The 24,193-nt window shown below is 42.3% G+C and overlaps 1 protein-coding gene and 1 non-coding gene across 2 annotated transcripts; both read right to left on the reverse strand.

Annotated features, from left to right (window-relative positions):
• Positions 1–16,177: 16,177 nt before the first annotated feature.
• COX7C (cytochrome c oxidase subunit 7C) lies at positions 16,178–19,672 on the reverse strand. Its single transcript, XM_028749153.2, has 3 exons — positions 19,497–19,672; positions 17,398–17,528; positions 16,178–16,285 (listed from the first exon to the last, which is right to left on the reverse strand). Exons 1-2 carry the CDS (start codon positions 19,569–19,571, stop codon positions 17,412–17,414), a joined length of 192 nt encoding a protein of 63 aa, XP_028604986.1. The 5' UTR covers positions 19,572–19,672; the 3' UTR covers positions 16,178–16,285; positions 17,398–17,411.
• On the reverse strand, positions 17,970–18,031 carry LOC114606945 (small nucleolar RNA Z39). The gene has a single exon (XR_003709019.1). It is a non-coding gene; the product is annotated as a small nucleolar RNA Z39 (small nucleolar RNA).
• Positions 19,673–24,193: the final 4,521 nt, after the last annotated feature.

Consider the following 24,193-nt stretch of genomic DNA (forward strand, 5'->3'; position numbering starts at 1 on the left):
TATGCCCTGCAACACAGTGACAGTGGAACATACCAAGATAGGACTGAATCTTGGACTCCCAGGCTGTTCATGGCCCCCAAACACATCCTCAGCTGGAGCTGGCCCTGCTTCCTCTGCAAAAGCAGTGGGAGACATTGGATGTGGTGTACTGTCATCGCAGATGGCTCCATCAGTGCAGTGGAATGATAAATGGGCTTTTCTGAGGTTGCTGCTACATTGGGTTTGACCAAGTGACCTAGTCACACCCAGTGCAGATACAGACATAAGAAAAGGAACAAATCATTCAGAGATACAGTGGGCAGCCTCCTTTGTACAAGGGGTCACAAGAGTGTTAAATTAGCTGAGTGTTAAATTACCCGAGTGTTAAATTAAATCCCTGACTGCTTTTGCCTAAAGGGGGTGCATTGTTTTATCGTTTTTGTTTAACTATTTACTTGTGTTTTAACCTTGTTTTTTTACCCAGTGAACTGCCCTGATATCTTGTGATGACGGGCACAGTGCCAGATTTATGTATAAGTTAAACAAGCTATAGCTTAGGGCCCATTCCCTTGGGGGCCCCCAAAAAAATTAATGGGGGGAAAAGCTGGATATACTTTGATGAAATACATATTTTGTTATGTGCAAATGGCTTTAGGTACCTATTAGGTCCATAAATTACCATATAGCATATATTCAACACAAAAAACAGCAACAATTTGTTGTTGACACAGGACAGCTGGACATATAAAGGGCCCCATTACGTTCAGTAGCTTAGGGCCTCATCAAAACTAAATCTGGCCCTGGACAGACAGTAATCTAATAATAATAATCTAATAAATTATTATTAATATATATATATTTTAAAGTAGAATCAAATGGAAAGCGAAGCTGTTTTCTGGCCCTCCCTACTGCATCTCCCTGTACATCCTCTCCAGAGGTTTGGGGACTCTCTACAGTGTATTATAGTATACTACAACTGTAGTATAGTGTAGTGAGGCATATGGCAGTCGATGGAGTCAGTGAGGTCTGTGAGGTCTCCTTCACAGCTGCTTATCTGGTATTATCTGGTATTCTCACAACCAGAGAGAGTCAACTCCTAGTTCCAGCATGTTGTGCAGTTGCAAGGGACTAACCCTCTGTTCCTGAGGAAGCCTCACCTGACTCAGGCACCAGGACCTAGTAGATCCGGACAACAGGAAATGCTCTCAATAGACTTCTGCCTTTTCAAGACCCACATTTAACCCAAACATGCATCTGGGGACTCATTTCTTAACCTTTTCCCACATGTTTGAATGGTGGTAGTGTTGCTATTGTGTCCGACCAGGTAGCAGATCCCAACCTACCATCTGAAGACCACTGCTCTATACCAGCCTTCCAAAACTTGGTGCCCTCAAGACGTTGCAGGGCTCCCATTAGCCAAAGGTTAAGGATGCTGGAATTGTAGTCCAAAACTGTCCAAAGAGCACAAGGTTGGAAAAGGTCACTCCACAAAATGTGGCTAAATAGGGAATGCTATCTAAATAGCCCTCCCTTATATCATTTCCCAATTTGTACAAGTGTGTCAGAGGAGGACGCAGTCCATACAATCGTTCCAGCATTCCCTTCATACTTTTAAGTGCCTTTCAAAATATTATTCACAACCTCTAAAAGCAGCATTTGCAAAACTATATGAGCTGACAAAATATTATCTCCTAAACGCGACGGTTTTAGACTATGAATTTATTCTGCTGTGTAATAAATCACTGGAAAATGAAGCAAAGTCAAGATATAATCTTATAAGACAGCTAACATATACAGTAGTTTCCCATAAAGAACTTTTAATAAAGTGACGGAGCAAGATAAGGTGACAAAGCCTGCAATGTTAATGCACCCACAGGAGATGAGTGTATCAGTGTCCGACTTACAGTGTAATTTGTGTGTAAACTTAAATATAGGCATTAAAGTGGTGATAATTGATAAGTTAAAACTCTCAGGTGGGTTTAAACAATACGGAAATGGCTGCTGTAGGTTTTTTTTTAAGAATGAGAGGGAAATAAAGAGAACAAGTTCTCCTCACAAATAAACAAATCAAGCAGCAGAAATGTGTTTTAAGAGATACCAAGCATGGTCAAATCAATGGCAAAACTCTCAGTAACTTCTTGCTAAATTAATAAAAGGATTCTGGAGTCTGAACTCAGCCTAGAGATCCACTGCTGATCCATTGACTTGTTTAATAACACACCTGAACATTCAGAACAATTATGTATCTGTTCCAGACACAGGTTCCATGTATATAGGAAGCAATGTGTTGAGATTTTAAAATCACAAAAAGGAAAGGTAAATATCACAAAGGGACTGCCATACTACAGTCAGTAAGTGCTCTTTTAATGCAGCTTGCCAAAGATAAACTGTATGTAGCAATATTTACCATAAAAGATGTCTGAGATTGGTATGGATGATTTTATGTAAACTGCCTTGAGCACTGAATGATGGAAATGTGAGATATAAAAGTCTAGAACAAATAAATGGATGGAGGGTAAGGTTCAGCATTTATAGCCAGAAGCTGAGTGAAATTTAGTGCTGAACAACAGTTTGTGCATTTGATACGCTATGAGTACAACTTTAAGAAGACACTTCTCTGTGATCCCTTCCACACTATACATCTAAAGCACTATCATACTACTTTAAACAGGCATGGCTTCCCCTGAAGAATTCTGGGAGCTGCATTTGTTCAGAGAGTTGATAGGAGACTCCCTAGTCCCCACACAGAGCTACAATTCCTAGGGTTTCTGGAGAAGAGGGATCGACAGATTGACAGAGAATTGTAGGGATGTGGTTCTCAAGTCACAATTAAAGTGGGTTAAAGCAGTCTAGTGCAACAAAAAAATTACCTTTTGTAGTTAGGAAAATGACAGGGAAATGCAATAAAAAGTGTGGGATAATGATCAGTTGATGAGAATATCTATAACCTCAGCACAAACAAATCAGGATGAATCAGCATAAATGCTCATTGTCATATAATGTTCCACAAACAAACCAGAATGAATGCTCAGTAAAGATCTGAGTTCATCTAACTTCCATGTAAGCTTTGTGTAAGCAAATCAGAATGAAATGCACAATAAGCAACTCATTTGGAGGAGCCCTATGTTGATGATTCACACATTGTTGCTGCTGTAATTATACTGCTCCCATGACCACACAATCTTCTCTGGGTGCTTCATCTAGTCTAGGATGTGCTGCTGCAGGATTGGACAATGGAACAGATGATTCTTTTCCCCCATCCCCAAATGGACTTTTTGATCAGATATAACTTTATGAGACTGTTTGAGTAGATTTAGTTACATCCCGCCCCACAAAAAAAACCCCACACCACTTTTTATGATGATAGGACACAGCACTTGCAGGTTCATTAAAGCTGTTTAGAAACAGCAATCACATTGACTTATATTTATAGATTGCCAAAATGTCAGGGTGGCCAGTCTGTGCTAAGATGTGCAGTTTTCCCCTGAACTCTCTATAAGCAGAAATTGAACTGGTGGGATCAGGGGCGAGGTTTGCTCACTGGCACTCATTCCCACAGCAGTCTTAAATCGCCAATGTCCCTGCAAACAGTAACACTGCCATCATAACAAAAAGGCTCTTTTCCCTTTGCTGACCTCCATCTGACATAGCTGGCGTAGTGCTGCTAACTACATAAGAACATAAGAAGTGCTTGCTGGAGCAGGCCTTTGACCCATCTTGTCCACCATCCTGTTTTCACAGTGGCCAAAGAGATGTCTGTAGGCAACCTGCAAGCAGGACCTGATCACAAGAGCACTCTCCCTTCCTATAGTTTCTAACAACTGGTATTCAGAAGCGTATTGCCTCCAACCATGGAGGCAGAACATAGACATAATGGTTGTGCTTCGAGGCCCCCAAGCCCTTCCCCAGAAAATAACTTCACACTGACATGTAATTTTAGTTTAAGTTATTGGGCAAAATTTAGGCCACAACTTTATTGATTACAGCAAAGTGAGCGGGGTTGGCTTAGGCATTGGCAACAGACTATAACTGACTCCTGGCTCGCTGGCTGGTAGTATGAAAGGGTAAAACCAAACGAGAGAGCAACATCGATGAAGACCAACCGAAGCTCACCCCGGGGTTCCTGTGGTCCTGGCATGGCCATAGCCCCTCAAGCAGACTTCAGATGAGATCCAGGACCCCCAGATTCCTTTACCGGAATACCCTTATTCATGGAGGGGCAGGTGATGGCCGCACCTCCCCTCTCACACACTTCAATAAGCCAATGCCTAACTGCCAAACCTTACAAAGTTGTGACGATTGCTAAGGGCGTAGGCGAAAACCAAGTGGCGACATCCAATCTGCCAAATGGAAAAAATTCCTACCCAGCCCCTGCTCCAAAGCAGGTGACTCAATCCAAAGCAAGGCCAAAGCAGCAGCACCTAAAATTAGGGAGGGAGGGCGGGTGTTAAGCAGCGTGATGCAAGTACCCCCAGTTACTCCGTGCTGCCGCTTTTATAGGCCCCAGGAATTGTGCCAACTGCCCCGATTGGCCCAAACAGCCTGGCGCGATCCTGGGGCCCAACGGTTAAGGCTTGGGCCACACCCAGCAACAACTCTCCCAGCAGGGGTGCCTTAGGGGCCCGCGTGCAACCAGGACCCTCATTTAGGAGGATCCCATTTAGTAGCTATGGCTATGAGCTGAGAGGAGCAGAAGAACTCTCCATCAGAGACAGGGAACCTGTGGATGAACCAAGGGGCTTGGTGTCAAATTTATACTTTGTATTAAGAAAAGATACATGAAGACACAGCTTCATTGGTCCTTGGGGGGGGGGGGGTCTGTTTTTCTACTGATATCACCAGGACAATCAGCCAAAGAGTGTACATTAGCACTATGGTATACTTTCTAGAGGCACACCTGACTGGATACTGTTTGCACATTTTGGGCTTTAGTGGTATTATTTACAATTTTACCAGCATATACTTTGGAAAAAAAGAATACCAAAAGCATGTGGTCCTCAAACAGCTCATTAGTTTAGTGAACTGTGCATAGCCAGAGAGAATTATAACAAGCGTGTCTGTGCGTAGGGAAAAAATGTTATCAGTTAATAGAGCTCAGAAGGAAGCTTCTTCTTCTATAAGTAAAGGGCAAAATCCTACCTATAAAGCAAGGAACAGGGATTATATTACTTTATTAAAATTAAACTAACTCCCCATAAATCATCTTTTGTATGCTGTTTCAGAGCTAATTTTGGCCTTACCTTCCTTCAGAACTGCTGCTGCAAGTTAGGGTTCGTTTAACAAAATAATAAAATACAATCCCTATTTCCATCCTAGAGGACAGTACTTTTCCTCTAACCTGCTGATGGATTAAAATACCAAAGCAGCAGATGGGAGTTTTTAATCTACTAATTACAGTGACTGATGAGATGGGATCTTTGCTGAAATGCACAAACTAATAATATCCCCCACACCACCTTTAAGATAGGACTCAGCTATACAGTGGCAAATGTATTTTTCAAAATGTTTTTTTTTTATAAAGCATTTTCACAGAGTTTATTCTTATATATATGTGTGTAAATTCCACCACAGTCTCTGACTAATGAGAGAGGATGAAGATGTTATTAACAAACAGATCATGTTTTATGTACTCCTTTTGGATAACTCATATGGACTGTTCGAGCATTCAACCATATAGCAATGAAAGCCGAGAGGGAGAGGCAGAATTTGGCCATTGGCTCCACCACTGACCTCCATGTGTTGACTCAAACTTTAGAACAGAGCCTACGTGGGCAGAGGTGCAGCTGGGTAATTTAAGGCTGCATTCACACAGCAGTTCATTTCACTTTCCTGACATGTGCCTAACGGTTGATTTCCAAATTATACTTCAGCTTTCACATGATGTAAAAGCCACTTCTGGAAAATGAATTGAATATAGAGCATGTTTTCAATGGAAATAGTTGATGCAAATAGTTCAGTCTGGGACTGATGGGGCCAATTGAACATCCCTTGGGAGGGAATTCCACCAAACTGAAAAGACCCTTCCTCTAGTGTGTTGGGAAACTGTGTATGTGCAGCTACTCACACAGAGTCAATTAAGGTTTGGCAGACAGCCAGAAGGCAATCTGAAGGAGTAAGTCTGCCTGGTGATAACAGAGACATGGAGACCGCTCCCTGATTGGTCAAGCTCTCTCAAAGGAGTGATAATTAATGGTCTACTAACTGGAATGCGTTAGTTGAGAGTTCAGAGGTTCAGTTGTTCTGTGTCAGTGTAGGAGTTGGAGGTTGAGAGTTGTGAGTCGTGTCATAGAGAGCTAGCTAAAGATCCGTGTTCTGTTCCTGTAAATAGTCCACTGTATATAATAAACACCTAAATACAAGTTCCTGGTTCCTGTTTTGTCTATCCTGACTGCAGCCAAGTTGCCAATTACTTCCGTGGATTCTGCGTGTACTTTGCTAGGTCTGGCTAAGGTCCTGCAACTAGTCAGAAAGTTGCGAAACACCAAATAGGTTTTATCAATATAGTGTTCACCACAAGTGCCTTAATGCTTCTGTGAGTGAGAAAGTCCATGCTAAGTGTTTTTGGTTTTTGTTTTTAATCAAGGGTGGATCTGACAGAAGACAATATACTGTTATGGAAACAAGACTATGGGTATAATCAGTGCTTTTCCCCCTAGAAAAATAGGTGCCAGTACTCACCATGAAGTTGTTATAGTAAGAGCCACACTTTTTAACAACAACAAAAAAAGGAGGTGCTGGTTCTTCATACCCTTGAGTACCCCCTGAAAGAAAGCACTGGGTATAATTAAGAAATTGCCTTGCACCTCAGGGCCTGATTGAGGTTTGATGAGGCCCTAATCTACTGAAGGTAATGGAGCCCTTTATATGTCCAGCTCTCCTTTGTCAACAACAAGGTATCTAAAGCCATTTGCACATAACAAATAGGAGCCTACACAACACGAAACACTGTTGCTGAATGTAGGTTTTATTTTATTTGTTTTTATCTTATATTTTGGAAATGTACATCCAGTTTCCCCCCCTTTTAATTTTTTTGGGGGCCCCCAAGAGAGTGGGGCCCTAAGCTATAGCTTGTTTAGCTTATACGTAAATCCAGCACTGCTTACACCTCAGGGCTCACCCAGGCCTGCTGATACCTCTTGTTTCTTAGCAGCTCTTTTCGGGCTTCACTCTTGTTAGGTCTCAGCCACAAATTCTCTGATAGATGGAAGAAGGCTGTTTCTTTAATATTATTCTCTGGCTTAATATAATATCTACGTATTGCCCAAGTTCAACAAATCCACTTATTTAAAGATTGGCTTTTTGCTGTTATGGAACTGATGGGGAAATGCACTGAAAAGTGTAGGATGAACAAATGATTAATAGGGGAACATATAAACACCTTGCAAGCAAAACAGGGTTAATGCTCATTGCCATATAAGCATCCTGCAAACAAAACAGGTCCAATAAAGAAAAGGCGTAGTCTAACCTCTGCATAAGCTTTGTGCAAGCAAATCAAGATGAACGCTCAATAAATAGGTCACCTAGAGGAGCCCTTAACCATTGGACATATTCATCTCTGCAGTGGCAAACTTTCAGCTCTCAGATTTCAACGGTGTCCTGTGCAACACTAAAATTTCGCACCCTCTCCCCGTCTCTCATGTACCAGTCACACTACCCTAAAACCACCTCTGATCTTTGAATAGCTAGTCCTAACAATTTCTAGCTACACTTTAAAGCTATTTATGGCTTCAAATGCTAAATTTCTATATATAAAATACCTTGCAGATACTTTTTCTGCAAGCATTTATGAAGCCTGAGGGGAGAGGGGGAAAGTACCTGGAAAACCAGTTTCTAGGTGGCTCTTGTCACTGCTTTCTTCCAGATTTATGTCACTTTGTGGGCTCATCATTTTTGCTGCAATGGAATAAATATTTACTGTTTGAAAAATGGGAGAGGGGGAATCATGGCACAATTTGAATGGCAATTTTCACAGAAGGTTAGGAACCAGCCAGGCTTGCAGTCATGACCTCCCTCATTTTGGCACGTGATTGTCATTTTCTCTCCTAGGGTATGAAGTTCTTTTTGAGTAGATTGTCCTTTAATAATGGCGTGTTCACTGTAGCTTTAAATTGCCTCTTATGCAGAATCCCAGGAAAGAAAATAAAGAATGAAAAGTGGGGAGGGGGGAGCGCTTTTCACAAGGTGCTTGCAAGCTATATGTCTCCCTGCAGGGTAGATGCCTGTAAAAGGCATCTTATTAAATCACATCATAAATGACCCATGTAGTCTAGTTTATTTTAACAATAGCTAAGTAAAGAGGCATCAGGCCAAATAAATCAAAGGGAAACAAGGTAATAATTGTGAATCACTTCATATGTTCAAAAATATGGAAGTAATGATGCAAAAGTGTGATTAAAAAGAACATTATTTTATTAGCCGGGAGGACCAGCTCTTTTTTGTGTGCATCTGGAACACAATGGCCCTGCATATTTTGGTGTAGTGCAGGACTAGGGCCTGGGAGACCGGGGTTCAAATTCCCACACAGTCATGAGGCTCACTCTTGACCTAAACTACCTCACAGGTTAGGCACTGGGTGATGGGTGGGTGGGGGATGGCAGGCCAAGTCTGCGTTGGGGCAGCAGCGCATGTGTGATGTCATGCCCAAAGTTGGGCACAACTGCACCTCTGACAGGCGGTATGTGAAGCATGAAGCTTGGATACAGCTCATGGTCTACCTAGACTGCAAAGCTAAACCATGACTTGGTTCCTGACAGTGTGGCAGCAGCAAGAGCAGGGAAGGACCAAAGTTGCCTCGATTTTCACCCCGTGCATCCACAAGCTGTAGGTTCAGCTTTAAACCATACTGGTTTAAAGTGACATAGAAACTAGGCCAGTCTATGCGCCTGGCAACAAAGCAAGGAGTGACTGGCCTGGCTATCTCAGTTACAGAAGAGAAAGGAGCAGCTCCAGCTCTGTGATAGGAGGCATTGGCTCGGTTTCCTTGGACTGGTTGTACCTTATGAAGGTGGCAGTATTGTGGTCTAAACCACGGAGCCTCTTGGGCTTGCTGATCAGAAGGTTGGCGGTTCGAATCCCCGCGACGGGGTGAGCTCCCGTTGCTCAGTCCCAGCTCCTGCCAACCTAGCAGTTCAAAAGCATGACAAAAAGTACAAGTAGATAAATAGGTACCACTCCGATGGGAAGGTAAATGGTGTTTCTATGAACTCTGGTTTCCATCACAGTGTTCCGTTGTGCCAGAAGTGGTTTAGTCATGCTGGCCACATGCTGGACAGAAAGCTGTCTGGACAAACCCCAGCTCCCTCGGCCTGAAAACGAGATGAGCGCTGCAACCCTTTGACTGGACTTCTGTCCAGGGGTCCTTTACCTTTTTACCTTATTGTATGAAACACTGCAGTTGTAAATGGTAGTGAGCGACCACATTGCCATGGTGACAAGTATACACTGCTTTGAGCTAAAAGGTGGTACAGTAACCAAGTTTTACTTCCTCCCAAATCAGCACCGGCTTAGTGCTGAGACATGCCAATGTCCACAGAATTGTAGAGCTGGAAGGGAACTTCAGACATCAAGTAGTTCTATCCCTTGCTAATGCAGGAAATCTACTATTGCAGCATCTTTTATAGGTATCCGTCCAACCCCCAGGGAGAAGGGTTCAGGGAGCATGCATGGAGAATGGGAAGCCAAGGATAATTGAGAGGGAGCTGAGAGACAAAGTGGAGGAAGAGCAGATGACAGAGAGAGCATGCATTACTGAGGGAGAGGCACAGCAGGGAGAGAGATTCTGCTCAAATCCACGTATTTGAAGCTAAGGGGAGAGTTGTGTGTGCTGGAATTTATTAGTCAGAGTTGGCTGCAGGCCTCTATTAAGTCTTTAAGCCACCTGTCTCAGACACGGCACATCTAGGGAAGTTGCAAAAATACCGTGAGGTCATATTATAGGTTCCACCTCCTGCTTCCTATTTGCTCCCTAGTGTTGCAAAAGGATGCTATATTTTTTATTTTGAGTGTTCTGTTATGTGATAGCTCAATGAGATCTTGCCATTGCCAGCTGCACCATCCTCTCTGTTTGTCCTTTTATTCCTTTGCTCATTTGATCGCATTGGGAGCATCGCAAGGAACTTTCTGCTAAACCAATTAACTCCCCCACTGTGAGGAAAGCGGAAGGGAGAAGAAAAGCAAAACAAAACAATAAGAAGAACAAGCAGCTATTACCAGGCCCTCTCAAACAAGGAGAGATAAACAGAAAATCTGTACATTAGACCTGCACAACTTGCAGCTCATGAAGCTGAACACATCCCATCAGCCATATATGGCAGCTCACCGGGAGATCAATAAAGCTATTTTTGCTGGCTGCCTGAGACTTCAAGAACAGGAGAGCTGTCAAGCCCACAGCAGGCTATACGATGGCTAGGTTTGCACATCATGTTAAGCCATGGCTTATTTTAATCATACTTATTTTAAGCTCATTTTCTTTACCCCCGACTCCACACCTGAGCATCAGAGCTCTGCAGAATTTAATGGGCGAATGGTCTGTTAAATTATGGAAATTCCAAAATGTCCCACAAAATCTTAAAATTGCACATTCTGGGCCTAGGAGCTGACAAACGAAATTCACAGCATGCCAAGTGTTTTGGGAGCCTGCGGGGATGACAAAAGCTCAGCACAATCACATATAATTATTCTTCTCACTTGCGACTGTGAAGCAGTTTGGTGTGCATACCAGAAAGAAGTTTCAAAGGGTTTTGAAGGAGCAGTTAAAGACCACCGAGTTACAAAATACCTGGCCAAACTGACATCTAAATTGTTCTTGCACATATTGGGGATTAAGAAAAAAATCATTTGTGGCCCAGGTGTGCCTGGAATTTGCAATAAAGCACAGGCCTTGGAAATCTAAGGTGCAGACCATGCCGATCACTGGGCTGCTGTCAGGACAAACTGTATTTTAATTGCTGGTTCTCAGTGCTTTTTGATGTAGTTTAATTATTGTTCTTAACTAGTTTATTTTATTTTTAAATGTGTATAGCGCCCTTCATCCGAAGATGAACCCTCCAAGTGCCACAATTTTCCAGAGATGTCCCTGATTTAGAGAAGCTTTCCTGCTTTCTGATTTGATCCTGGAATGTCCCACTTTTTCTTAGGACCTCCCTATTTTCATTGGAGAAATGTTGGAGGGTATGGAGCTATCTGACCCCCAAGCTGTTTGAAGGCAATCCTGTATAGGGAAGGGGTTTTTTTATGTTTAATGTCACATTATGTTTTTATACATGTTGGAAGCTGCCCAGAGTAGCTGGGGCAACCCAGTAAGCTGAGTGGCGTATAAATAGTAAAATTATCTTTATGGAATGGGACTTTCCTATTTTCATCGGAGAAATGTTGGAGGATATGCTGTTCACAGCATAAAAATATAAAAGGAGAAAACAGAATATAGTGGTACCTCGGGTTAAGAACTTAATTCGTTCTGGAGGTCTGTTCTTAAACTGAAACTGTTCTTAACCTGAGGTACCATTTTAGCTAATGGGGCCTCCCGCTGCTGCTGTGCCACCACCGCACAATTTGTGTTCTCATCCTGAAGCAAAGTTCTTAACCTGAGGTACTATTTCTAGGTTAGTGGAGTCTGTAACCTGAAGCGTCTGTAACCCATGGTACCACTGTACAGAATAAGCCAAGCCAATAACCCCTTTTTCCACAAACAGATTTAAAAGGTCACTGAATGTTAATTAGCCAAAAGCCTGGTTATAGAGAAATGTATTTGCCTGGCACCTAAAGATATGTAATGAAGGTGCCAGGCAAGCCTCCCTGGGGAGAGCATTCCACAACTGGGAGCCAGTGCAGAGAAGGTCCTTTCCTTCGTTGCCATCCTCTGGACCTCTCATGGAGGAGACACATGAAGAAGGGCCTCAGAAGAGGATCACATTCCTTTGTTTTCATTCCTTTGCATTTTATAACAATGCTTTTAAATGCTGGAAGCTGCCTTGAATCCCAGTTTGGGATCCTGGTCCAGAAACTCCAGCTACTGCATACTCTCCAACACAGGGACAGCAAAATTCAGGACACAGTGCAATAAGAGCAGGGAATAGATGGATAGCTGATGCAATGATTCAAGCATGTTTCATTTATTGCAGCATTTTATGCCACCAAATAACAATGTTCTCTGGGAGGCTTACGAAGAATGGAAGTCTGAGGTATAATAATATAGAATAATAAAAAGTAAACCGAATCCAGCAACAACAGACAATCAACCAAGAATAGCACAGTGAAATAGTGTTACTAAAAACATGCACATTGCCAAAAAGGAAAAAATACATAATCATAAAAAAATGCAAAAGGGGACGCTGGCATATCGTTTTTTGGGGGGAGGGGGGTTGTTGCTGTTATTGATATTAATTTTTTGCATATCGATTATAGATCTTGTGGAAATTCTTCCATTTGATTGTGTACTTTTTGATGTTTTATTTATTGTTTATGACTACCTTTGTTAGGTTCGTAACTACGTGTTTTTTCATGTTGCAAGCCACCTTGAGCATGGTTTTAACTAAGGAAAGGCGGCATACAACTAAAATGATGTAGGTATGTATGTGTCTTCTGCCCAGGTACTGGCTAGCATTGGGCAACTTCAAGGCCCTCTCCCTTCTTAGGGTTCTTCATTTTGAAACCAGACTTGGGTTCTTCAAATTTTATTTTGTAAAGTAGGGCACATGGACACCCTATAGGCAACAGCTCTGAAAATCAATCGACCCTGAAATTCACAGTTTAAAAGCTGTAATGGCCTGCACGTGGTGCCAAAAAGACTGTAAGAAGGCACAACATGAACCTCTTGAGGGCATTCAAGAGAGCAAAAGGCCTTCTTGGTAGTGGCACCCTCCCTGTGGAAAGCCCTCCCTTCAGATGTCAAGGAGATAAATAATTACACAACTTTTAGAAGACATCTGAAGGCAGCCCTGTATCGGGAGTTTTTTAATGCTTGATGTTTTTATTATGTTTTTAGATATGCTGTAAGCCAGCCAGAGTGGCTGGAGAAACCCAGCCAGATGGGTGGGGTACAAGTAATAAAATTATTATTATTATTATTCAGTTACTGGGGAGCCACCACCACCAAGTAGGCCTTGTCTTCATTTACCCCAGTATTGCTGTTTTTCGACCTCTGTTTGTTTTAGCAATTGCATCCTATAGCAAAGTTTGCCTAGAGCGAAAATTGTAGCAAAAATGTCTAGCACTTAAAAAAACACCGATTATGAAGTTTTAAGATGTTTAAAGCAACTTAAAATGCACATTTTTCTGTGCATAAGCTGCATTAAATTCAGGGGGTAAACTCTGCCTATATATGTCAATTGTAAAATCCAGTTGTTAGTATTTCACACACCAAGCTTTTAGAAAGCTTTGACTTTCCAGAATAAGCCATGTAGACATCATAATTTTGTATACATTTAAAAAACAAAAACAATTTCCTTGAAGGTGAATAACCATATTAATATTGCTAGAGCCACCAATTCCATCTACATGCCTTGGGAGATGTATGCTATCATTTTCTACTCTGGTTAACCACGTACAGCTTGTTCATGTCCAAGTGACCTTTTCCAGGATGAGTGGAGTGCTAAGTGTGGTAAATGAGTCGCGTTCCCTCATCTGGCATGACAGATGTTTGATTTTCTTGGCATTTGCAGGAATGCACAAACAATTATGAGTGATATAGCTTATGTGCCAGGAGTAAAGCCAGCTACCTTGCATTGCACATTAGCCATCATTTCAGTATGATGAATCTGGCACTTTGTGTTGTACTCACAGAACTTTATCAGTATTTGGGAAACCATAAGCAGGGAGAATGCTGCTCTGGGAAAAGGTCGCTCCTTCCTGACTTATCATGTGCCACGAGGATGATTTAAAGAGCTTTTCAAAATCGACATTCATTGCAAGTCATAAAAAATAATAAACAAGCAGAATTCCTGCCATGTACTGCTCAGAAGCTGAACTGATTAGTTTAGCGTTGGGTGCTTGTGCAGACCATTAATTGTCCCCAAATCAGCTTCTTGCCAGTGAACACATGAAAAACTGTCGCCCAGTCTCATTTGTTCATTCAGTGTTGTTGGTCATATTTATTTCTGAATATCATGCTCTCTTGAAGGTTCACTGCTGGTAGCAATATTTACACCCTCTCTTGACAACCCAACAACAGGTTACCATGCTTTTAGCCCATTTTAGACACTCAAAACAAAGAGGTTGAGAGAGAATGGTTTGTTAGCAGTCATGTCACAGAGCCATGGCAAACAACATCTCCACCCCATCCACTTGGTCAGGGGTCTGCAACCTTTAAGACAAAAAGAGCCACTTGGACCCGTTTCCGAAGAAAAAACAAACCTGGGAGCCGCAAAACCATTGCGACATTTAAAGCATGTGCGCCGCTGCCCTCCGATCTGACAGCGGGTGGGAAGGTGACGTTGGGACGGTGCGTGACTAACGCACGCACTGCCCCCATGTGACGTCACAGCCAGTACAGCGCCCGCCACAGTGGGGAGTGTCGGGGCGCACAATGCGCCTCCTCCCCTCGCTAGTATCTGCCCCGGAGCCGCGGCAAAGGTGTAAAAGAGCCACATGTGGCTCCGGAGCCGCGGGTTGCAGACCCCTGCACTTGGCGATAATCAGGATTCTGTAGCTGAACTGTTTTGGCACACAGTTTTCCTTCCTGTTTAAATCAAGGCCACCTCACATACTGTTACACATATTTGTACAGGTCTAGGTACTTTTAAGTGATTAAGCATTAAAGCTACTTTCTGTAAAAAAATCACACTGTATGGCCAAGGGTGTAAAATTGCTAAGAATAAGGTCACACCAAAATAGAAAAAAGGCTATTACATATAGTTGAGATACAAATACAAATGTTCATCCAATTAAACATTTTTAAAACTAAAAAATGTTTCTGTAGCTCACATTTCAGAACTGCAAATGGGGAATGACACAATGCCCAGTAATGTAACTGAATAAAAAAAAATCATTATTCATTACTTAACACTGGCATATCACAGCTTGAATTATCATTTACTAGATTTTTTAAATGTGGGTTGTAAAACTGGTTCTTACATTAGAATTTAGTTTGTGGAGGATATTCTCACCTCACATCACTAATCAAGCAGATTGTTATGTTCAGAATGTAGCTCAGACACCAGTAGTTTAACAGTTAATTTCTGGTGGCCCATCTGTTGAGACATTTCTCGTAAATTACACTTGATTACAAGGCCTATCTGATCCAGCAAGGCACTTGTAAAAATTCTTAAGACAAAAACTGCTTGTGAAGGGTTGCTTAGTCATTTCTAAGGGGGATAGCCAATGAGAAGTCATACTCAGGATAGACCCTTTGCAGCCAAGTCCATTGATTTCAGTGGATCTAGTCCAGGTTTGGCTTAGTTGGTCATCACTGTAGATCACTTGCCTTACTTTAAATTTAACAATTAGTGGGCCAGAAAGCAGATGGAACACATGGTTGCAACACTCACATGCAAAAAGCTCCCCACCTTAAAAATAAGGGGGGGGGGGGAGAAACTGTTGGAAAAAGAATGTTTGTAGTAAAACTAGAAATGGATTTGGGCAGGAAGATTAGTTCTGGTACCAATGACGAATTCTTGAATTTAGCATGTATTCAGAGGCATCCGGTTACTTATTTCTTAGCATGTTTTACCGGAGTCACTGTTTTGCACATGAGTCTAGGTTGGTGGACCTCAGGGCTGCAGTAAAAAAACGAATTCTGTCTGAGGACTGCCATCCCCAATAGACTAAAGTATAGGAATTCCAGTTTAAAATGTAACTGTTTTTTATTAAGAATACTTAGGATTGTAGACCAATATTTTCTCTAGGAGCAAACCATGCTGCTTTCTACAGTTGGGAGTGGCATACCAACACTGAGTGCAAGAGAAAAAGTAGTCCAGCTGCAACAACATTGCCCACAGCTGGACCCCTATCAATGGGAGCTGGGCCACTGATAACACCCTCAAATAGAACATCATCCCCTCAGTGAAAAACTCAAGTTTCCCAGATTTATACCAGTAATTGCACATTATAGAGAAACTGAAAGGTGTTGTGTATGAAGAAACCAAACAGACTGAATTAAGGCAAAATGTAAAAGTCCCATCTCCATTTTCAATGAGGATGGAATGATTCTGCATTGTGGATTTCAATAACTGAGCAGCAAGCAGAAATAAAAGCCCACACTCTATTTTCAGATTTAATTTTTATTTACAAACACATCCAGTGTGATTAGTCTTAGTTGTATGCTTTCTTTCAGAAAAGAAAGTTGTACTCTAGATAAACTTCCATCTTCATTCTGAAAGAGAAATAAATAAGTCAGGCAAACAGACCAAAAGCCCTTCCTTATAAATACCTTACAGTGAATTAAATTAAATCAAATTGTGAAGTATACTCCAAAGGCATCATTACATACAGATCAGACTTATGCATTAACATTTCACTGAACACTGTGAAATTAGATCTGATGTGGACATTGGAAGCTGTTTTGTACTAGCTCAGAATACTTATCCATCTGTTCCACTACTGTCTTCCCTGACTAACAGCAGTTTGCCAAATTCCAGGGAGAGATCTTTCCCAATAATTGCTAATCAATATCATTTCAACTGGAAATTCTGAAGGCTGGATCCAGGATCTTGTGCATGCAGATGGTCCAACAATGACCCATGCCCCTGCTCTTGTTTTATAGAAGTTTCTTTTATTATTATATATGCCACAATCTTGAAATGCCTTTATTGTGTCTGAAGAGCTTTTAAACTATTTTGTGCAGGTGTTATACTTTAAACAATTAGAGGGGAGGGCATTCCAAACCCCTGGCCAGCAACAGTGCGGCTTAAAGAAATGGCATAGCCGCTGCTGCATCTACAAACCTGCCATCCATGATCACCAGCACAGAAGGTGGTGGAGACTATGGGGAAACAGGTAAAAATGCCACTATGCTACGCCAGTTCCCAGTGAAGGTGCACATATCAGGCCCATCACTGGTACATAATGGCAGAGAGCTGGTTCAGGATCTAGCTGTTAAGGCAAAGATGCAACACCTTTCGCTTAAGTACTTTTCAGCTCAACAGCAGAGATCAAACTGCTATGAAGTTGACAAGCTTAAATATTTTGCTAGTGCCTTTAAATGAGGGCTCCCACCTTAATTTTTTGATGCCAATTCAAATCTAGATTTAATCAAAGGCAATTTATATGTGTGCAACTTCCTTTACCTGCATTACCCAGAATTTTAACTACTCACAGGAATAGTACCTACCACTCAAACACAGTGATATTTGTATTTCTTCACCAGCAATCAAACATTTAGTATTAAAACAAAAATAAATTCAGAGTGTATGTATAGTTCTGTTACAATCCACTGGCACACAATAACAAACTTAAGAGAGATTTAAGACAAATAGCAGCAATTACCCATTATTGTATGTTCACTTCTTGAGCAGCTGGTGCCTTACTACAATAAAAGGAGCAGCAAATCCACTTCCAAAGAAGGCTGCCATCATTGCCAATAATCGCCATTTGTTTTCCACAGAAAAAGGGAGGTTCTGGAGAGACAAGAATTTTGAAGTTCTTTTATAGTGGTGGTACCAAGTTATTAATAAGTGCAAAAGCTAATTTAGCCAAGTCCTAGAAAAAGTGAAGGAAATTAAAGACTTAATTGCTCTGATCCCAATCATTATCATTTAACTGTACTCAATGTGCATTCAGCCATATTTTTAAAATGTGGCAGTGTTGGTACCAAGACAGATTTTTGCTCTGCATATGGGAAGACTTCATGTACAATTTGAGCCAGGCTTCGATCAGGGTATTCATCTGCTTGACTCTTAAAAGAGTATAAAGGCGTAAACAGTGATTAATCATAGGTGAGATTAAGATCATGATCTAATTGTATTTTCATGGCATTATTGCAATATCACCATTTTGCTTCCCTCCCAAATGATCTTCTGGCAACTTCTTCTTTAACGGAATTCACAAAGAGGACTAGGTACATCAGAAAGCGTTTACAGTATCATCATTATTCATACTGTTATGTTCTCATCATTTGTACCACTGGAAACTTAGCAGCCAAGGAGAGAGAATCATGTTGCATTGGCAAGAATATTGTACTATGTCAATGCTTAAAGCCAACAAAGCGATGTACTGAGTTCAATTTCTATAGATGGGATCGAATATGAAAACTCCACAATGTTGAGATAGCTCTGTTGGTAGAGCATGAGACTCAGGGTTGTGGATTTGAGCTCCATGTTAGGAAAATGATTCTTGCATGGGAGAGAGTTGGGCAAAATGAACTTTGCTGTACCTTTCAACTCTTCAATTCTATGATCAATCTAATGAGTAAGGTGCACCAGTGGTACGTTCTGTTGGAAGTTTCTCAACCTATAGCCTTCTCCCCTGTGATAAACTGCAGTGCTATTTTGAAACCAATGAGATTTTCAAGACATTTCCAGTATGAAACCAGGGTACTTTATCAGAAATCCCACCTAAAGTAGCCCTTTAGACCAGTGGTTTCATATTAGCTAAGTACTGCAGACCCCGTTTTTCAAAAGCCAAGCCACAGACCCCCTACTTTTGAAATTTTTGATATCCCTGTTGTAGTTTTTGTTACGTGAATGGTACCGCGGACCCTCTGGGGTCCGAGGACCACCGACTGGGAACCACTGCTTTCGATCCATGCTAGCATACCTCCCATTTTGTACAATGCATTTGCCTCATACACTGAAGGCTGCAGACCATAGCCTACATGGAGCCATTTTGCCTACTGGGAAAAAATTTCCTTGTATTTCCGCCCCCACATATAGGATTACTCCTAAATTTTTTAACCCCAAATTAAGAAATCAGTATTTATTAAGGTGGGCTTTTTTTGTTTGTTTTGCGGAGATTGCCCTTCAGTTGTGCAGATTTTTAGAGGGAAGTTAGCAAAAGTTTTGAGCTTTTTTTGGGGGGGGGTGTCACCTTTCAGTTGTTAATCTTTCTTTTTAGAGGGTAGTTACTGTTGAGCTTTTGGTTTGTTTTTTTTTTGAAGCGATCACCCTTTAGTTGTTTAGTTTTCTTCCTTTTTTTCGGGGGGGGGGCGGGGGAGGTCGCCACTGTCAATCGCCCGCCCTGTACTTCAGGGTTAGGTTCAGTCAAATGGGCGAGGTACAAATAATACCAATAATAATAATAATGTGTTGTTGTAAGTAGCTGTAGGGCGAAGCAAGGTCCTAGTGGAAGAGCAACGGCTGGGGAACGGATTGCTATATGACCTCCGAGAAAACGAATGAAAAATAATCTCTTCGCTAGAGAGATTGGGATGGAAGGGAGGAGAATCAGCACCCCTCCCTCAAGGACCCCCCCCCCCAGCCTCCTCAAGCCCAAGCGCCAACCAAGAAGCATCCCCGAGACCCCAAGAGGCGCAAATACCCCAGCATGGCGGGCAGATACCTCCCAGGAAGCTCCCCTGGGCCCGGCCAGGCCCAAGGAGGAAATTGCGGGGGGGGGGGGAGCCCCTAACCTCCCCTGCCCCGTCTTACCTTTCCAGGCCCCTCCTCATAATGCGAACGGCGAATGGCCGAGGTGGCGAACCGGCGGACGCTGACACCCAACATGGCGCCGGGAGGACGAGCACGCACAACCGGCAGCGGAGGGAACCTGAGCGGAAACTGGCGGCCTCTTCCCTGGACACGACCTTCGCGGCTTGGCGGGGGTCACCAGGCCCAGTGCCTTATGGGAAAAGCGGAATCACGGAGGCCGAAGCGGGTAGGAAACCTCGAAGCATCATGGGAGTTGTAGTTCCCGCGGGCTGGGCTGCGCTGAGGGAAGGGCTGAGCGAGGCGGCAGCCTCGCGGTCTCACGCCCCGTGTACGGGAGCAGAAGCGTCAAGGGTCCCGTTCGTTTTATTTAGGCTGAAAGGCGGCTGGGGGCGGCGGGAAGCCTGCAAAACAAGCGCCCCACCCCGCCGCCACCCTGCGATAACTCTCCGGTTGGAGTGGGAGAGATGCTGCCCGGCACGTGGCGCTGAGAGAGCGGCGAGCACGGAGACCCTTGGCAGCTCCACGTGCTTCTTCGCTTGCAGGGCGAAGCTGCCTCTTTCTCCTTGATGCGCTTAACTTGTGACTGATGCATACTATTGTTAATAAAAGTGTCGTCGTTGTTTATGGGTTTACCGTATTCCCCTCCAAACACGCGCGCGTTTCAAATGACATGCACGCCATGGAAAACGCGATGAACTACTTAAATAAAAGGCAAGGGGCATCATGTTATATATTTCCTCGTGTTCTCGGCGTGCATTTCATTTGACACGTGAATACTATTCATATTGGTACTATCAGTTATAACAGCAATGCTGTTTTTAAATTCAATAACTCATTTACCTATGCATATTATTCATATTGTTCTCAGTAATAACAGCAACAATGTTGGGTTTTGTTTTTTAAAAAACACCCACCCACAAATCATTCTATAACTCGCTTGTCTATAGAGGCCAAGGAAGAAAACAAACATCACCATCAGTATAATCATTTATTAGACTTGTCGGTCACTACATACCCAAAGACTTCCTGGGGTAACCTCCCAGAAGCAACATCTTTGGGGTTGTAGTAAATATGCTCAGTGAAGATGCTGATCCAGTGTACAGCAGCTGTGAAAAAGGCAAATCCTATGCTAGGAAAGAAACTGATTATAAAACTGCCAATATCATATGCGGTGACTGCACTTGGAATACTGAGTACATCTCACCTCGAAAGGATATTGCAGAGCTGGAAAAGGTTCAGATAAAAGGCAACCAAAATGATCAATGCAATGGAACAACTTGCCTAACAGCAAAGGTTGCAGCATTTGAGGAAAGTTGGGTAAAAGGTGACGTGATATAGGTGTATAAAATTACGAATAGTGTGGAGAAAATGGGTAGAGAAACGTTTGGTCCCCTTCTCATTATAGTAGAGCTTGTGGACATCCAATAAAGCTGATGGTTGGAAGAAGCAGGACAGGCAAAAGAAAATAAACCTTTGCACAGCATGTAGTTAAAGTATGGCATTAGCTCTCATAAGAGCTAGAGAGTGCCACCAATGAGAATGTACAGTGGTACCTCAGGTAAAGTACTTAATTCGTTCCGGAGGTCTGTTCTTAACCTGAAACTGTTCTTAATCTGAAGCACCACTTTAGCTAATGGGGCCTCCCGCTGCCGCCACACCACCGGACTACGATTTCTGTTCTCATCCTGAAGCAAAGTTCTTAACCTGAAGCACTATTTCTGGGTTAGTGGAGTCTGTAACCTGAAGCGTATGTAACCTGAAGCATATGTAACCTGAGGTACCACTGTATTTAAAAGAGGATTAAACAAAATTATGGAGAAATAAGGCCACGATGGCTATATTCTGCCTTCACTGTCGGAGGCAGTATGCCTCAATACCAGTTTCTGGGAGTTGCAGAAGGGGAGAATGCTTTTGTGCTCATGTCTTGCTTGCAGGTTTTACATGGGCATCTGGTTGGCCACTGTGAGAATAGGATGGCTGGACTAGATAAGCCATTCACCTGATATGGCAGGCTTTTCTTATGTTCTTAAGTGACTGTGCTCTGGAAAATAATGGTACTACATTATTAATTCCCTATAAGACCTCCTCAGAGGTATGATGGTAAATTACGTGAGAGATGCTGACAAAAATGGTATTGATTTTTAAAATGACTAGGCAGCTTCAGATGAGGAAAAAACAGAAGCAAAGCATTATGCTTAGTGAAGAGGAAGAAAATGCCGTCAACCAGCCCAAGCTAAGCACTGTTAAGCCCCACTGATTTCATTGGAGAGAGCTTAGCACAGATTGTCCATTAAAATACTTAAAAGGATATCAGGTAATATAGACAACAGACTTTCACCAGATCCACAGAAGGTAGCTAATAATGAAATTGGCTGAAATAAACAAAAGATAGCTCCATGTTAATTGAAAAAGGGTCAGTTAACAGTATCCAACTGGTGTATGCAATGACAACCCAATAGTAGTTTGCATGCTGGCAGAACATCAGTGATCAAACAAACCATGGGGTCCCCAGTGCAGTCCACCAAGACTATTAGTTCACATATGACGCTGTGTATGTCTCTAAGACTTAGACTGGAACATGATACATTAATATTCTGGGGAACACAGGCCACTCTTCCTTGCAGTATTTGAATGTTCCCTGCAAGCTGCTGTTAGAATTCCAGTTTCAGCACTACCTAGAACGTAAAACAGGTGAGCTGGTGAATCTTCCTGTAACACTGCTGGACTATTTGTGCAATTCTGGCACAGCTGGTGCACCTGTTGGCATCTTCCATCCCAAGCACTTAATTGTTGCTGTACGGAGTCTTACAGCTGGGGCTGCAACTCTGTTAGACAAATTGCCGCTGATTAATCATGCATGCTTTATTTGATTAACCAATCAATTAAAATTGCATATGTTTGCAAATAGGTTAAAATATATATTTCTGAAGCAAGAGGCATACTTTTTTTCCGGTGCACAGATGTGTCATTGCAGTTGCCCTCTCGAAAGAGCCACTTTCCCTGTAATTTAACGAAGAGAGAACTCTTCATTTTAAAACTGCAATTCGTAGAAGCATTTATATTAAAAAATAATACAATTTTTAAAATTCTGCTTCTATTAGTTTGATAGGAAGGAATGATGCAAGCGTGTGATTGAAAAGAACATTATTTTATTATAAGAGAGGACTAGTTTTATTTTTGTGCATATGGAAAAAAATGTCCCTGAATTTTTTTAATGTAGTGGCCAGGCTAGGATATTGAAGACCAGGGTTCAAATCCCAGTTAGCAAAAAAATATATCAATAAATCACAGGGTTATACTGGCTGGTCACTGTTGCTCTAGCTAACTTACTTTGCAGGGTTGCAGTGTGGATAAAATGAAAGGTGAAACCTTTCACACCACCTTGACTTTCCTTTAAAGATGAGATAAAAATATAATTAGCAAACAAATAACATGTGTTCTTAGATGTAAATCCCACTGACTTCATTGGGACTTACTCTCAAGGAAATGTACATCAGGCTTCAGGCTTCAAATCAGGTCAAAAAGCTTTAAGACAGGACTATATTGGTTTTAAAATGCACATCTCTTCTCAAGCCTTCCTTTTTTTGCAGGTATCCAGAACCAATCATCTTCTTCATTCAAAAACAAAATATTTGTTAAGAAGGCCTGAAGGGCTGACAATTTCAGCAGCTAATCATCCAGGACTCTCTCTGCTTCATAAAAATGAACAACATTGTAAACGATAGCTCATTGCATTTTGTATGCGGGAAGTCGTATGTGCTAACCACTGGGGTAGCAAAAGATTTTCCACCCGCTCCTGCATAGGCTAAAGTGCTACACAGAATTTCATTTCACAGCTGGACACTCTCCAGAGCTGTGTGAAACTGCCAATTTTTGGCTTTGAGCACCTGAATGCAAAATGGGTAGTTTTGCAAACGCACGTTAACCACATATGCGATCCAGCTTGAGAACATCATGTAGGGAGTGAATAGAGTTTTTGCCTGCTGAATTAGCCAGACCAGACAAGTCTGAAATCTATTGCTCAAGCAGAACACCTCCATTTTCATTAGCTCCCGCAGCTTCTAATAGGACAACGTTCCCTGCTCTAAATGACAAAACAAACAAGCAACAGTGCATCCAGGTTTTCAAGCAATGCAGTGTGCTAAATGGTTTGAGCCATGAATGAATCTGTACACAAAGGATTCCCAGCCTGATTCATGGACGGAGGAAGGAGCAGCAGCAGCAGCAAAATGAAGTTGCACTCCCTTAACATGAAACATGATTTCTGGTCACAGTGGTGATAAAATAAATGCGACTGGAACCAGTGGGATGAGCACACATGTAATATAGGAAGCTGCTTTATATCAGTTCAGGCTGTTTGCACTTCCAATTCTGGCTGTCAGTGGCTGTCCAGAGTTCCAGACAAGAGCATTTCCCTTCATCTTCAGCCCGACCCTTTTAACTTAAATGCAAGGATTTACTATATTGTGGCTTAGTGGTACAGTTACCTGCTTGGCATGCAGGAGGCCCCAGATTCAACCCCAAGTATTCCCAGGTAGGACAGGGAAAGAACCCTGCCTGAAACCCTGGAAAGGCACTTCCAATCAGTGTTGTTGGTATCCATCTGTCCCAAGAGACCACCCTAACAAAGCATGGAAGTCTTTGCCCATGCAGTTTTATATGCACCAGCCCCACCCTGATGCTTCTGTGGATGGCGG

This window comes from Podarcis muralis, chromosome 11 (genome assembly GCF_964188315.1).
Source record: "Podarcis muralis chromosome 11, rPodMur119.hap1.1, whole genome shotgun sequence".
NCBI classification, from domain to species: Eukaryota; Metazoa; Chordata; class Lepidosauria; order Squamata; family Lacertidae; genus Podarcis; species Podarcis muralis.

Excerpts from the sequence above, each read along its gene's own strand:
- COX7C (XM_028749153.2), bottom strand. The coding sequence starts at position 19,571 with ATGTTGGGTGTCAGCGTCCGCCGGTTCGCCACCTCGGCCATTCGCCGT. Across the intron at positions 17,529-19,496 it reads ATGAGGAGGGGCCTGGAAAG|AACCTCCCTTTTTCTGTGGA; the intron begins GTAAGACGGGGC and ends TTGTCTCTCCAG.